Genomic DNA, 12,757 nt, shown 5'->3' with positions numbered 1-12,757 from the left:
GATTGATCCGAGTTGCAGATCAATGCGGCATCCTCTTTGCTTCCTAATATACTAGAGAAAGAATCAGAGCAAGTCAACAACAACCACCTTCAGAAGGGAATTCCATCTCTAGAGACTGAAAACAAAGCCACTTGCAAAAGTACCTTATTTCCTGAGCTCAAAGAAAAGCAGGATCCTAAGGGACAATAATGGGGCTAAAAGAGTGAAACATATTGTTAAAGCTAAACTCTAAAATATCTATGGCATGATACTGAAATCAGCTGATTTTATCACAGATCTGTGCTCATGAGGAAACAAATTTCCTCTTCTTGAACAACCTCTTTAGACTTCTGCCAGTGTCTTGACTGGTAACAGTAAAGTGTAAGCACTTAGGGCAATGATGCAGTTCAGGACAGGGAGACAGCAACCATTTTAAGTCCATGTAGCTGTTGTTATCTGTCTGTGAACGAACTCTCCCTCCTGTAAATCAGTACTTTAAAGTAACTCCACCAGGTTCATTACCTATAGTCTAGAGACAGATAAAACACTGGAAAGGTGACACAAACACTGTAAAGGTAACAGGCAATAGGGTTAGTGCTCCAATGTACTTAGGACCTTAAATTCACAATACAAATCAGCTAAAATAAGTGCTGATGTATCTGGCACTTTCTAGGACTGAGTCTCACAAGAAGCAGAAACAAAGCCTTCAGAGAAAGTTGCTAATCCTGAAAAGGTTTAAGTGTTGCACAGGTATTATTCTCACACTTCAAACTGTGCAAACACAAAATGAACTGCATGAAGGACAAGTAGAATAAAGTGAATTATTAGGTTCTCCTGTGATGCATCAGTCTTCAGTTATTAAAGACCAAAAAGGATAATCATAGAGTAGAGAGTCAAGATGTTTGTTTGCTTTCAAGCCTGCCAGAGAACACAGTGTCATACAATTCAGGGATTTTTCTTCCTTTCTAAGTGAGGGAAAATGTTTCTTTCAGAAGCTTTTTCAAAGATATTTGGAAGGTTTTCAAGCTACAAAGAAGCTTGAAGTAGCTCTAAAGAAGTACATTTTTGCCTCCATTCTTCTCTTCCCTGCTATCATGTGCCAAACAGGAGGGTATTGAGGAGCTGTGGTAGTTTCAGTCTATGCCACAAAGGTGGCATTTGAATTGTAGCACAAACATTCATTTAAACACATCATTACTTAAAATACCAAGAACCTACCACTCAGTGCCAGCTTCCTGCAGAATATTCACAGCTGAACAGGCAGCAAACTGTTTTACAGCAAAGATAACTTGACCAAAGCAAGCAAACAAGTTTGTTTCCTATCACTTGTGACAGGAAACTGAGACCACCACTCTTCCTCTCTCCAGCACAAATCATATTTAATACATCTAAAACTTCTTATAATCACCAGATTCTCTGCTTGAATTGTCCTCAGATTCTTCCTCTTCATCATCTTCAGAGTATTTTTTCTTGGCTGTTTTCCTTCGTAGCCGCCTGCTTTGCCTCATGGGCCTGGAGTGGTGTCGCCTGGATATGCGGGCACAGAACTCTGAGTCGCTGTCTTCATTTGATGGTGGCTCATCTTCACTTTCATCCAGATTCTCCTCTGATATAACAAACTCATCCTGAGATCTGCTCAAACAGAGACCACAGACAACAGAGATAGAAACAAAGGACTGAAATATTGCTTCCCTTTTTTACCAGAAGTCACACAAAACAGATGAGGGCTAGTGGGTACAAGTTACTGCAGTTGAAGCCCCATCCCTGGAGATACTCAAGGTGAGGTCTGACAGGGCTTTGGGCAACCTGATCTAGTTGAGGATGCCCCTGCTTACTGCAGAGGACATTGGACTAGATGACCCTTCCAACCCAGACCATTCTATGATTCTGCTCCTAGGGAGATTCTGGTGAGACACAGCATGGAAATTTTTCACAACTAGAACAGTCTCCCTGGAGAAGCAGTGGAGAGCCCCTAACATTCATGATTCATGATCCAAGCCCTGTCCTATGCCATTTCTGAGAGTATCTTGTTTTAATACTATTACTCTTGTGCAAAACATGCATCTCTCAAACTTACCACATGGGGAGACACTTCTTTACGGTGAGAGTGATGGAGCACTGGAACAGACTGCCCACAGAGGTTGTGAAGTCTCCTTCTCTGGAGACTTTCAAAACCCACCTGGATGTGTTCCTGTGCAGCCTGCCCTAGGTGATCCTGCTTTGGCAGGGGAGTTGGACTCGATCTCTGGAGGTCCCTTCCAACTCCTAACATTCTTTGACTCTGTCATACCAGCTTGTGGCACTCCTGTCATTTCAAATGTGAGCCAATGCTTCTCTAAAAATCCCTGAGTACTGAAGGTACCCAGGACTTGACCACCAGCTGAATGTCAGTTCCAGTGTAACACCCAGAAAGCACTTGGCAGAGGATGGGATTGAAAACAGAAAAGCACACTTTGACAGATCCACGCACTATTAATTCTGGGAGATTTCCACATGCCATGCTCATTGACTGGAAATTCCCAGCTCATTTTGCTCAGCTGTTTTGAGTGCCACTGAAGGGACCTCAGCATGCTCACATGTAAACAGTAAAGCCCAAAATCAAATCTAGGCTGTACAGATTAACCGTACACCTAGCAAACTGACTCAGTGACTGGTGTAGAGCTTTAAATGTTGCTGGTAAAAAGCCTAGACTTCATGCTCCGTTAGCTGCCTTCATTATGGCATAAAGGACACCTAAAATGATTACATTTTTTAACATTAGGAACTCCCTAGACTGAACAACAAGAAATTCCATGGGAAGAGAATTTCAGTTAGCCAGAGCTATGGTTCTCAGTGTTTGAAGCATCACATGACATGTATTTGTTATCTGAGGTATAAACCATCTCTCTGCTTTCAAACTCTATCTCATAGAAAGCAGAAATCCAGAGCTGGTTTTAGAACCTGCATGTCAAATTTGCTTTAAATGGAGCTATTTCACTCTTCCACTGACACTCAGGCCCAATAAAAATCCCATAAACCAGGACATAATTTCCAAAGGAAACAACGAGCCTCATTTCAGCTACATTTTGTTAAGGATTTCTGCTAGCCAGTCACATCAGTCAGAGAACTGAGTCTGTTTGGCTCCTCCACTAACAAAACCACATACTGAACCTTCTGATGTGGCCTCCAACATTCCCAGAACACATTTTGCTTAAAATACAGCTTAGATGATTTCAGCACATGCCTCTGGAGTGCAGTTTTTCCAGTACAGTGACTTGCCCTTAGGCCAGGAGAACATTTTCTGGCATTGTGCAGTGCTGTTCCAGCACTGGGCACACGCTCCTCGTAATCTGCAGAGTCACAGAAGCTTGCAGCTGTCTGTGACTTGTGGTGGCAGTTAAATTGTAGACCTACCCATCACTGATCTTGAATTCATCCTCACTCTCCTCCTCATCCAGGTTACTGTCGCTATCCAGGTCATTTAGTCGCCGTCGTTTCTTGCGCCGTGCTGCAGCAGCCCTTTGAGGTCGTTTGTTTTCTTTCCTTTCCTCCTCCAGGATTGTGGAAATGTCTTTTCCACGGTGACCTGTGATATTAGACATGTCTTTCCCCCTGCCAATGCCTGAATTCATTGAAAGAAAGGGGAACAAAAGAGGAAAGGTTACTGTTTTGCCGAACTTCATGCATGAGTGGTCAGGAATTGAGGTGGTTGAGTTGCCAACCCTGGATATGTTTAAAGGTGGTTTGGATGCGGTGCTTGGGTATATGGTTTAGGGGTGAACCTTGCAGAGTAGGGTTATAGGTTGGACTTGCTGATCCTGAGGGTCTTTTCCAACCTGAATGTTTCTATGATTCTATGGTATCTTTCCTCCATGCCTCTAGCTTCAGTTTATTTTCTGTCATGTGAAACTCCTTCTGGAGTCTTGTTCCTGATGTGCACAGCCCCAGCTGTGTTCCAAGGGCACTTGGAAATACTGAGGTCCATGCAAAAGACAGCAGGTCAGCATTCTGATATTGAGCCCCAACCCAGTTATTACCAATTCTGGTACCTTTTAAGTAGGGCAAATATGAGAAAACACATTTTCTTTGTAATGCTGAATACCTTTCATGGGAGAGAAGTGCCTAAGTTGCTGTTTGGCCAGGGAGTGGAGCTGCTGACAAAGTGGCTTTCCTATTGAGACTTGGTTCTGTTTATGACATGGGTCTTGTGTTCACACCCACAGACACCTGATTTTCAGACAGTGTGTAGACATCCACCAAACTTCTGAAAAGTGGTGTTGTTATGTACCAAGCCAAACACCTGAGGCATACTGTTACATTGTGGTTTTTCCAGGCAAGTTAAGGTGATGCAGGAACACAAACCCATCTAGGTCTCTCAGATACTGCTGAAGATCTATCTTTCAGTCCTCTATATTGCTCTGACAGGCAACAAAGAATTTCACTTTATTCCTGCACAACTGAGAAGTGCAGATCTGGATTAATAAAACAGATTTGTGGACGCAGTCTTTAGGAGACCCAGCTGCAGACCAGTTTGTGAGCCAGATTTTCACAGGGGACAAACATCAATAGCACTGGCTGCCTCTCCAATCTCTGATGCATAACAGAGCAAATTCATTGTAAGAGTTTCCCTTTCAAGTTTACTCACTGTATTCACATATCCAAACATGTACAAGCTCAATTTCAATATCTGAAGGGACCTACAGGAAAGCTGGGGAAGGACTGTTTGGAAGGGCCTCGTAGTGGTAGGATGAGGGACAATGGTTTGAAACTGGAGCAGGGTAGATTTAGGTTGGACATAAGGAGGGAGTTCTTTATAATGAGAGTGGTAAAATACTGGAGCAGGTTGCCCAGGGATGTGGTGGAGGCCCCATCCCTGGAGACCTGCAAGATCAGACTTGATGTGGCCCTGGGCAACCTGATCTAGTTAGAGGTGTCCTTGATCACTGCAGGGGGTTGGACAAGATGATCTTTGATGGTCCCTTCCAATCCAATGCAATCTGTCAATCTGTGAACCTGCAAATTTATCAAGATACAGTATTTTCTTGTCATCTTTTAGCAGCCTGGAATGCCCATTCCCAAGGGAAATTATTTACTTTGATTCCAAAAATACAGCAGTAGAAACTGTAAACCACAATGTTTAAGAGTTGGGGTTATTCAGCCTGGAGGAGAGAAGGCTCTGGGGAAACCTTACTATGGCCTTTCAGTACTTAAAGAGGCATAAAGGAAAGCTGGGAGGGAATTTTACCAGGGAGTGTGGTGATAGGATGAGGTGAAATAGTTTTAAACTGAAGGAGGGTAGATTGAGATTAGGTATTAGGAAGAAATTCCTTACAGTGAAGGGGTGAGACAATAACATAGGCTGCCCCTCCTCTGCAGGGTTAGATGGGGCTTTGAGCAACCTGGGCTAGTGAGAGGTATCCCTGCCCATGGCAGAGGGCTGGAACTAGATGATAATTAAGGTCTCTTCCAACCCAACCCACTCTGTGATTATATTACCACTTATCACCACTGCAATAAAAACCACAGACCATCAGAACCATACCTCCTCCATCAGCCTCCTTGATATCATCTTCAATTGCCTCATCAATCGCCTCATCAAATTCATCAAACCTAAAACCAAGAGTAACATTTACCAACTTTGAAGTCAACCCTAATCAAATTATCTTATGAAAGCATAACTCCACATCTAGAAGTGCTGTGAGAAATCCCACTGTACGGAGAATGGGCTGAATACTTAACAAAATAACAAAGACAATGGGGTGGATTGATGATTAATTAGGCATTTTTTGCAACAGACCTCTTTCTTTAATTTAATATGCTTACATGCACACTCATGTGTCTGTGTGTATACCTGGACACTGCTTGGGTATTCATAGAATCACAGAACGTTAAGAGGTTGGAGGGGACCTCCAGAGATCACTGAGTCCTACCCCCCTGCCAAAGCAGCTACACTTAGGGTAGTCTGCACAGGAATGCATCCAGGCAGGTTTTGAAAGTCTCCAGTGAAGGAGACTCCACAGGCCCCCTGGGCAGCCTGTGCCAGGGCTCTCTCGCCCTCACTGTTGAGAAGTTTCTCCTCAGGTTGAGGTGAAACCTTCTGTGCTCAAGCTTGTACCTGTTGTTCCTTGTCTTATTACTGTGAACCACCAAAAAGAGTTTGGCCCCCTCCACTTGACACCCACCCCTCAGATATTGATAGATATTGATCAGATCCCCTCTCAGTCCTCTCTTCACAAGACTAAACAGCCCCAGGTCTCTCAGACTCTCTTCACAGGGGCCATGCTCAAGTCCCCTAATCATCCTTGTGGCTCTCTGTTGGACTCTATCCAGCAGATCCCTGTCTCTCTTGAACTGGGGAGCCCAAAATTTGACACAGTATTCCAGGTGTAGTCTCACTAAGGCAGGAGCATAACAATTTTGTTTTTTGAGTCATACCCCTTAACAGGGGAAGCCTGAATATAGGCAACTTTTCTTTTTTTACCTTTATTTTGCATGTTAGAAAGCTGGGACTATGAAAAATTAGTGGTTACAGCATCTGAGATGTGTGTGTGGTGGAGGGAAACAGGGCAAGGTCCTGGCTTATATTTTGTCAGTGGTTTGATATGCAAGATCCCTCCTTGGCAGCCTCTCCTGGGCTGCAACAGAGAGGTTTGAAATGACAATTAACCACTACTGCTTTGTGCAAAAGTTTGTGGAGTTTGGATTTGGAAATAATATTTTTTTTGGAGGGGGTTGGTAATTTTTTTTCCCCACTTGTGTGAACCATCTTACTCATCCCCATCTCATGCTTTTTTGCTGCATAGCTGAGCAGGAGGCAGAAGGTGAAGGCAGCCGAGCCCTCCCGCAGTGCTTTGCTGGGCTGGGGATTGAGGGTGGGCAGCTCTTTGGTTTCATCCTTCCATTGGCTTTTCCCAGCCCCTTCAGTAGGAAATGGCATCCCTACAGATGGGAGGAGAGAGGTTTGAGGAGAAATGATGACCTTGTTTTTCCCAAGAAGAGTTGGACCAGACAATCTTTTGGATCCCTTCCAACCTGTGTTCAAGGAGTCTAGGATTTCTTTTAACTCTCTGGAGGATTATTTATCATTGCCTGGCTGTCCTACTTTGATTTCTGTGGGCAGAAAACTGTTTTCACTTTACATGGCATGCAACTAACTGAATTTAACAATATATGATTAGAAAGTTGAAGATGGTAGTGGTGGTGTTATCCTCACAAAGCATTAGTCATTTTCCCCCAACACTTCTATTAGGTGACATGCACACTGCCAATTTGCAAAACAGACTTTCTCAAAAGCACCTATTAAAGTCAAATCTAAATTATTCATCCTGTCTAAATATGCCTTGAAAATGTCTTTCAGACAGCTTTTTTCTCTTCTTAAAGCTCATGGGAATTACACTTTACGGTGCTGCAAGACTTTATGATGCTGGAATGTGTCCAAAGAAGGGCCACGAGGATGATCAGAGGGCTGGAGCTCCTCTCCTATGGAGACAGACTGAGAGAGTTGGGGCTGTTCAGTCTGGTGAGAAGGCTCCGAGGAGACCTTCTTGTGGTCTTCCAGTATCTGAAGGGGGCCTACAAGAAAGCTGGGGAGGGACTTTTTAGGGTGTCAGGGAGTAATAGGACTAGGGGGAATGAAGCAAAACTAGAATTCAGATTGGGTGTTAGGAAGAAGTTCTTCCCCATGAGGCTGGTGAGACACTGGAACAGGTTGCCCAGGGAGGTGGTAGAAGCCCCAACCCAGGAAGTTTTTAAGGCTGGGCTGGATGTGGTTCTGGGCAACCTGATGTAGTGTGAGGTGTCCCTGCCCATGGCAGGGGGATTGGAACTGGATGATCCTTGAGGTTTCTTCCAGCCCTGGTGTTTCTATCATTCAATGATCTTAAGCTGCACAGGTAAAACACACTGCACAGTTTGTTGTGGTTATATCCAAACAAGCTACAGTCTGATGGTACATAAATGGACAAATAAAAGCAAAAGAATTGAGTCCAACTGTCCTACAGCAGCTTTCATGAGCTGCATAAATCTCTGCACTCTGAGTAACTCATTTAAAGAAGGCAGCAAATGGGAGGGAAAAGGACTCAGTCCTTTTACAGAGAGAACTTCAGTTGGTTTCTTCAGTGATAAAACTCAAATCCCATTAAAAAAAAGATTGTTATCTCTATCTCCAAATAAGATGCCTCAAGATATCACAAGCAACAATACAAATTTTATGACAGGAAAGATAATTTCTTTAGATGGAAACTTTGCTTAGTATTATTTTTTAGAAACTTTTTTTGGGGGGTATTTTTTAGGTACAAACAACCAACAAATGGACAATCCTTTCCTTAAAGATTCACTATTAAAGAACAACCAGGACATATTAGGGGTTGACCTGCTGGAAAGCAGATCCACGGAGGAGGACCTTGGAGTCCTGGTGAACAATTAGTTATCCATGGGACAGCAATGTGCCTTTGTGGCCAATAGGGCCAATGGTATCCTGGGGTGCATGAAGAAGAGTGTGGCCAGCAGGTCAAGGGAGGTTCTCCTCCCCACTCTACTCTGCCCTGGTGAGACCACATCTGGAGTGTTGTTCCACCAACCAGTTCCAGGCTCCCCAGTTCAGGAGGGACAAGGATATACTAGAGAGTGTCCAAGAGAGGCTGTAAGAATGATTGAGGGACTGGAACATCTGGACAGGCTGAGAGATGTGGGGCTGTTTAGTCTGGAAAAGAGAAGGCTGACAGGAGGTCTTATTCATGTTTACAAACATGTGAAGGGTGGGTGTCAAGAAGCTGTCAGTCTCTCTGCAGTGGTGGTCTCTGATAGGACTAGGGCCCATGGACACAAACTGGAACAGAAGGTTCCACCTCAACATGAGGGAAAACTTCTTTACTATAAGGATGCCAGAGCACTGGAACAGGCTGCCCAGAGAGGTTATGGAGTGTCCTTCTCTGGAGACTTTCAAAACCCATCTGGATGCATTCCTGGATGATGTGTCCTGAGTGACCCTGCTTTGGCAGGGAGTTTGGCCTGAAGGTCCCTTCCAGCCCCTACCATTTTATGATTCTATGACTACAGTTATATTTGGTCCTCTGTAGCACCCTCCAGCAGAACAAGAACAGATTAACATTACTCTGTACTCCTACAGGAAGCATAAAACATTTTCTCATTTAAGAATAAGAGAATGGATTCCTGGCCTCTTTATATTCCCCAAGAACAACTGCATGGCACATACAGAGCAGCTTTACACAGCAAGGAAGTGACTCTGAAATTCTTCCATCAATAAGATTAGTTCCACATTCATCAAACACTACTTTCCCTCCACACTGCTATAGAAAAAAAACCAAACCACCACCTCCTTAAAATGTGAGAAATCACTTAACACTTCCACATCACTGCTAACAAACTGCCTGAGCTGACAGCTGCCTGCCCAATGGCTGGAATGGAATAGAGCAGAGTGGAATGGTGTGGAATGGAATGGAGTGCAGTGGAATGAAATGGAGTAGAAAAGAATGGAATGGAGTGGAGTGGAGTGGAGTGGAGTGGAGTGGAGTGGAGTGGAGTGGAGTGGAGTGGAGTGGAGTGGAGTGGAGTGGAGTGGAATGGGGTAGAATGGGGTGGGGTGGAAAAGAATGGAGTGGAAAGGAATGGAGTGGAAAAGAATGGAGCGGAGTGGAGTGGAGTGGAGTGGAATGGAATGGAATGGAATGGAATGGAATGGAATGGAATGGAATGGAATGGAATGGAATGGAATGGAATGGAATGGAATGGAATGGAATGGAATGGAATTTCTGCTGCTGCTGCTTTATTCATAATGTAGGTATTGGTTAACCTGCTCGTGAGAGCACTGAACAGATGACTTGGGTGGTAAACGGATTACAGCTATTCAGAGAGCACAATACAGAGGTGTCTGTAAGCAGAACAAGGCATTCAGCATTTATCCTCTCCTGCTGAAGGAGAGCACACACAGTCCTCAGTGACACCAGCAGGACTTCACTGCAGACATATAAATTCAAAGTGACAAACTGCCATGGGCAATATTTTCACCAGCTCAAAGTTACGTGTGTGAAGGAGCCTGTGAGAAAGACGCCTTGGTAATACACTGAGAACAAAAGATAATATTAAAATCATGCTGAATTTTGGAAACCTTAGTGAGTGGTTCTACTCTCAGAATGCAGAAAGTCCTAACAGTTTGGAGTTGTAATTTAATAATTGCATTTTTATCACTTTTTCTCTAGTGAGTTCTAAGCCGTTTTCAGATGTACTGTCTCAGAACTACATTTTAAGTTTCATGCCCTTTGCATGTAAAGAAGCCATAAAGGATGGTAAAGAGAGAGAGAGAGAGAAATTTAAGGCCTTTAGACACAAGCACAAATCTCCCTTTCAAGATAAAGGAGGGGTACAACACAACCTGCTTTAGCTTAGTCCAGAAACTGCAGTATTCCTGAACCCTTTTTCACGCATCACCCCTTCACTATATCCCCTCAGCTGCTTTTACAATCATCCAGTGTAACTTGAGGAAAGAACAAAAGCCACTTCAGTTGGGCCTCTTTTAAATGTGAAAGTGGGGATGGGAAGAGGTAAGATGTTTGAGAAAGGAAAGGACAGTGTGACTTCCTTTGCTTTAGTATTTAAACAAGCTGCTTACCTGTAGCTTATGCACTTTCGGGTTCTGGTAGACCTCCTTTCAAGCAGCTTTGATTTGGGCTTTTTGGAATCTTTCTTCTTTTCTTCCTGACCTTCAGGTATTTCTGGTTCCTGTTCACATAAAACAGAGGTGTCAAAAAGCTTTATCTCCCCCCCTCTTTCCACATGCACTATGACTGAACTCATGACACCGATATTCACACAATCTAGAAAGCTCCTAAGCAAAACACAACTCACTTTGCCCTCCAACGTAACAACTTGTTAGAGCAGAGTTCAGATAAATAATTGCATATATTGCCCTTGCTGGCTACATGAGGTCACAAATCCAGAGTTTAAGGCTTCAGGTGATACTCCCAGGCCTAATAACTACAGCAGCTGAACAAATTGTCGCAGGCATCTTCACACGCTGAGCACAGGTACACCTTCACACGGTGCAGTTTCAATTAAGGTCCACACAGGATCATTTTATGATGTTGTTTCCAAGTTATTAGTTTTAAAAAGAAATAAATCTGGCCCCAGGCTGAATTTTTCAAATTATCTGCTGCCATCCAGAGACTCTTTAGCAAATCTGTATAATCTGTTCTCATTTTGCTGGTATCCAGAGACAGGGGGAGAAAGGTGGCATTATTACAGTCAGAGAGCAAAGTCTCTGTTCAAAACAAACAGAAGTTTAATTTTAAACTCTCGTGCAAGGAACAGATTATACAATTTCAGATGAAGGCAACTAGCTTAAGACTTCAAGAGAATCACTTTAACATGTGTTCAAGAAGTGAGAAGAGGTTGTTCTCCACATGAACAAACACATTTTTCCTCTACTGTAAAGGGAAACCATAGAAAAGCAGCTGTTAATAAACCACTAAATGCTGACAGTCTTTAACCAAATGTGACTTCAATACACATCTGTCAGAGGCAAATGTTTTGCTTCTAATGCATATGCTCCCTCTGAATCATAAAACCTTAGTTTCCATCACTTCCAAAGCAAAGGTATGACAATTAGCTCAGACCTAGGTAACTACACAGCAGACACCAGAGTTAAATAAACTGAATCCCACCTTTATAAGCTACAGAATGGCCAAGGGCTCTACTCAAAACCCAGTTGTAATGGGCAGGGAGGTGATTCAGTGATCCCTCACTACTGTAGGACTCTGTGTGGCACCAGTTATTTCCAATAAAACACCATAACGCTCCCTTGGTTTCTATGCTAAATTCAATCTCAGTCTAAGATAAAGGGTGTAGAATTGTTTCTGACCTGCATACAGATTGATTTTTTTGTTCTTTCCAGGATGCTACAAGCACTTCCAACACACCACTGAGAAACTTCTTCCCTGAGAAGTTTGGAACAGAAGACAGTGATACAACAACAACAACTTACCTGAGGTGGAATGATGTTCTCAATACTGATACCCACATACACCAATCGCTCTTTTCTTTAGGAGAGAGAAAAAAGAAAGTTATCTTTCAGAAAGAATCACAGAATCACCAAGGCTGGAAGAGACCTAAGATCATCAAGTCCAGCCTGTCGCCACAGACCTCATGACTAAACCAACAGATATCTAAAATAATGCTGTAATTAGCACTGCATGAAGCTCTTACTATCACCAGGCAGAAGCATCCCAAGAGGATGTTCCAACTGAAACCAGTTATTTTAGATCTAGTTATGTGCTAGATCTCCTGTGATTGCCTTTTCCTGCATGCATAATGTCAGAGATTCCCAAAGAGTCCTGACAAACAACAGTAGTTTATGGGCACCACAGAAATGATTGAATTAGGGTGTAAGAAAACAATTAACCGCCCCCCTAAAAACTAGTAACATTGTGATTGAGATCTCACTGTCAAATCCGAAACTACCACCAACCTCAGAGGCACTGAAAGACAAAATGAGAATTCATAATCACCCTGAACTGGGAAAACTACATAAAGATGGGATGCCATCCAAAATGGGCAAGTGCCAGATTTTAGATCTAGGAAGGAACAATCAACTCTAGTAACACCACAGAGCAGATAATTGCCTATGTAACAATTCTTTGCCAGAGGAGAACTGCCTGAGTGAAGATCAACAGAGGAGACCTGCTGCAGTAACAATGGTGATGACAGATGGATGTGTGAGTAGAACAGCCTACAGGACAGCTGATGGAAGCCTGCTACAGTAGTCAGCCCCGTTGACACCGAGCTG

The 12,757-nt window shown here is 43.3% G+C and overlaps 1 protein-coding gene across 1 annotated transcript in view; it reads right to left on the bottom strand.

Annotated features, from left to right (window-relative positions):
* RSF1 (remodeling and spacing factor 1) overlaps positions 1-12,757 on the bottom strand; it is a 79,090-nt gene that overhangs the window by 6,171 nt on the left and 60,162 nt on the right. Inside the window, exons 10-14 of the mRNA XM_054164491.1 lie at positions 11,957-12,011; positions 10,586-10,695; positions 5,501-5,568; positions 3,373-3,580; positions 1,388-1,611 (exon numbers count right to left, since the gene is read on the bottom strand). Coding sequence (XP_054020466.1) covers positions 1,388-1,611; positions 3,373-3,580; positions 5,501-5,568; positions 10,586-10,695; positions 11,957-12,011 — 665 coding nt within the window. The remainder of the gene's footprint in view (positions 1-1,387; positions 1,612-3,372; positions 3,581-5,500; positions 5,569-10,585; positions 10,696-11,956; positions 12,012-12,757) is intronic.

This window comes from Dryobates pubescens, chromosome 10, assembly GCF_014839835.1.
Source record: "Dryobates pubescens isolate bDryPub1 chromosome 10, bDryPub1.pri, whole genome shotgun sequence".
NCBI classification, from domain to species: Eukaryota; Metazoa; Chordata; class Aves; order Piciformes; family Picidae; genus Dryobates; species Dryobates pubescens.
The sequence above is the reverse complement of the archived record's forward strand: the minus strand, read 5'-3'. Positions and strand labels throughout refer to the sequence as shown.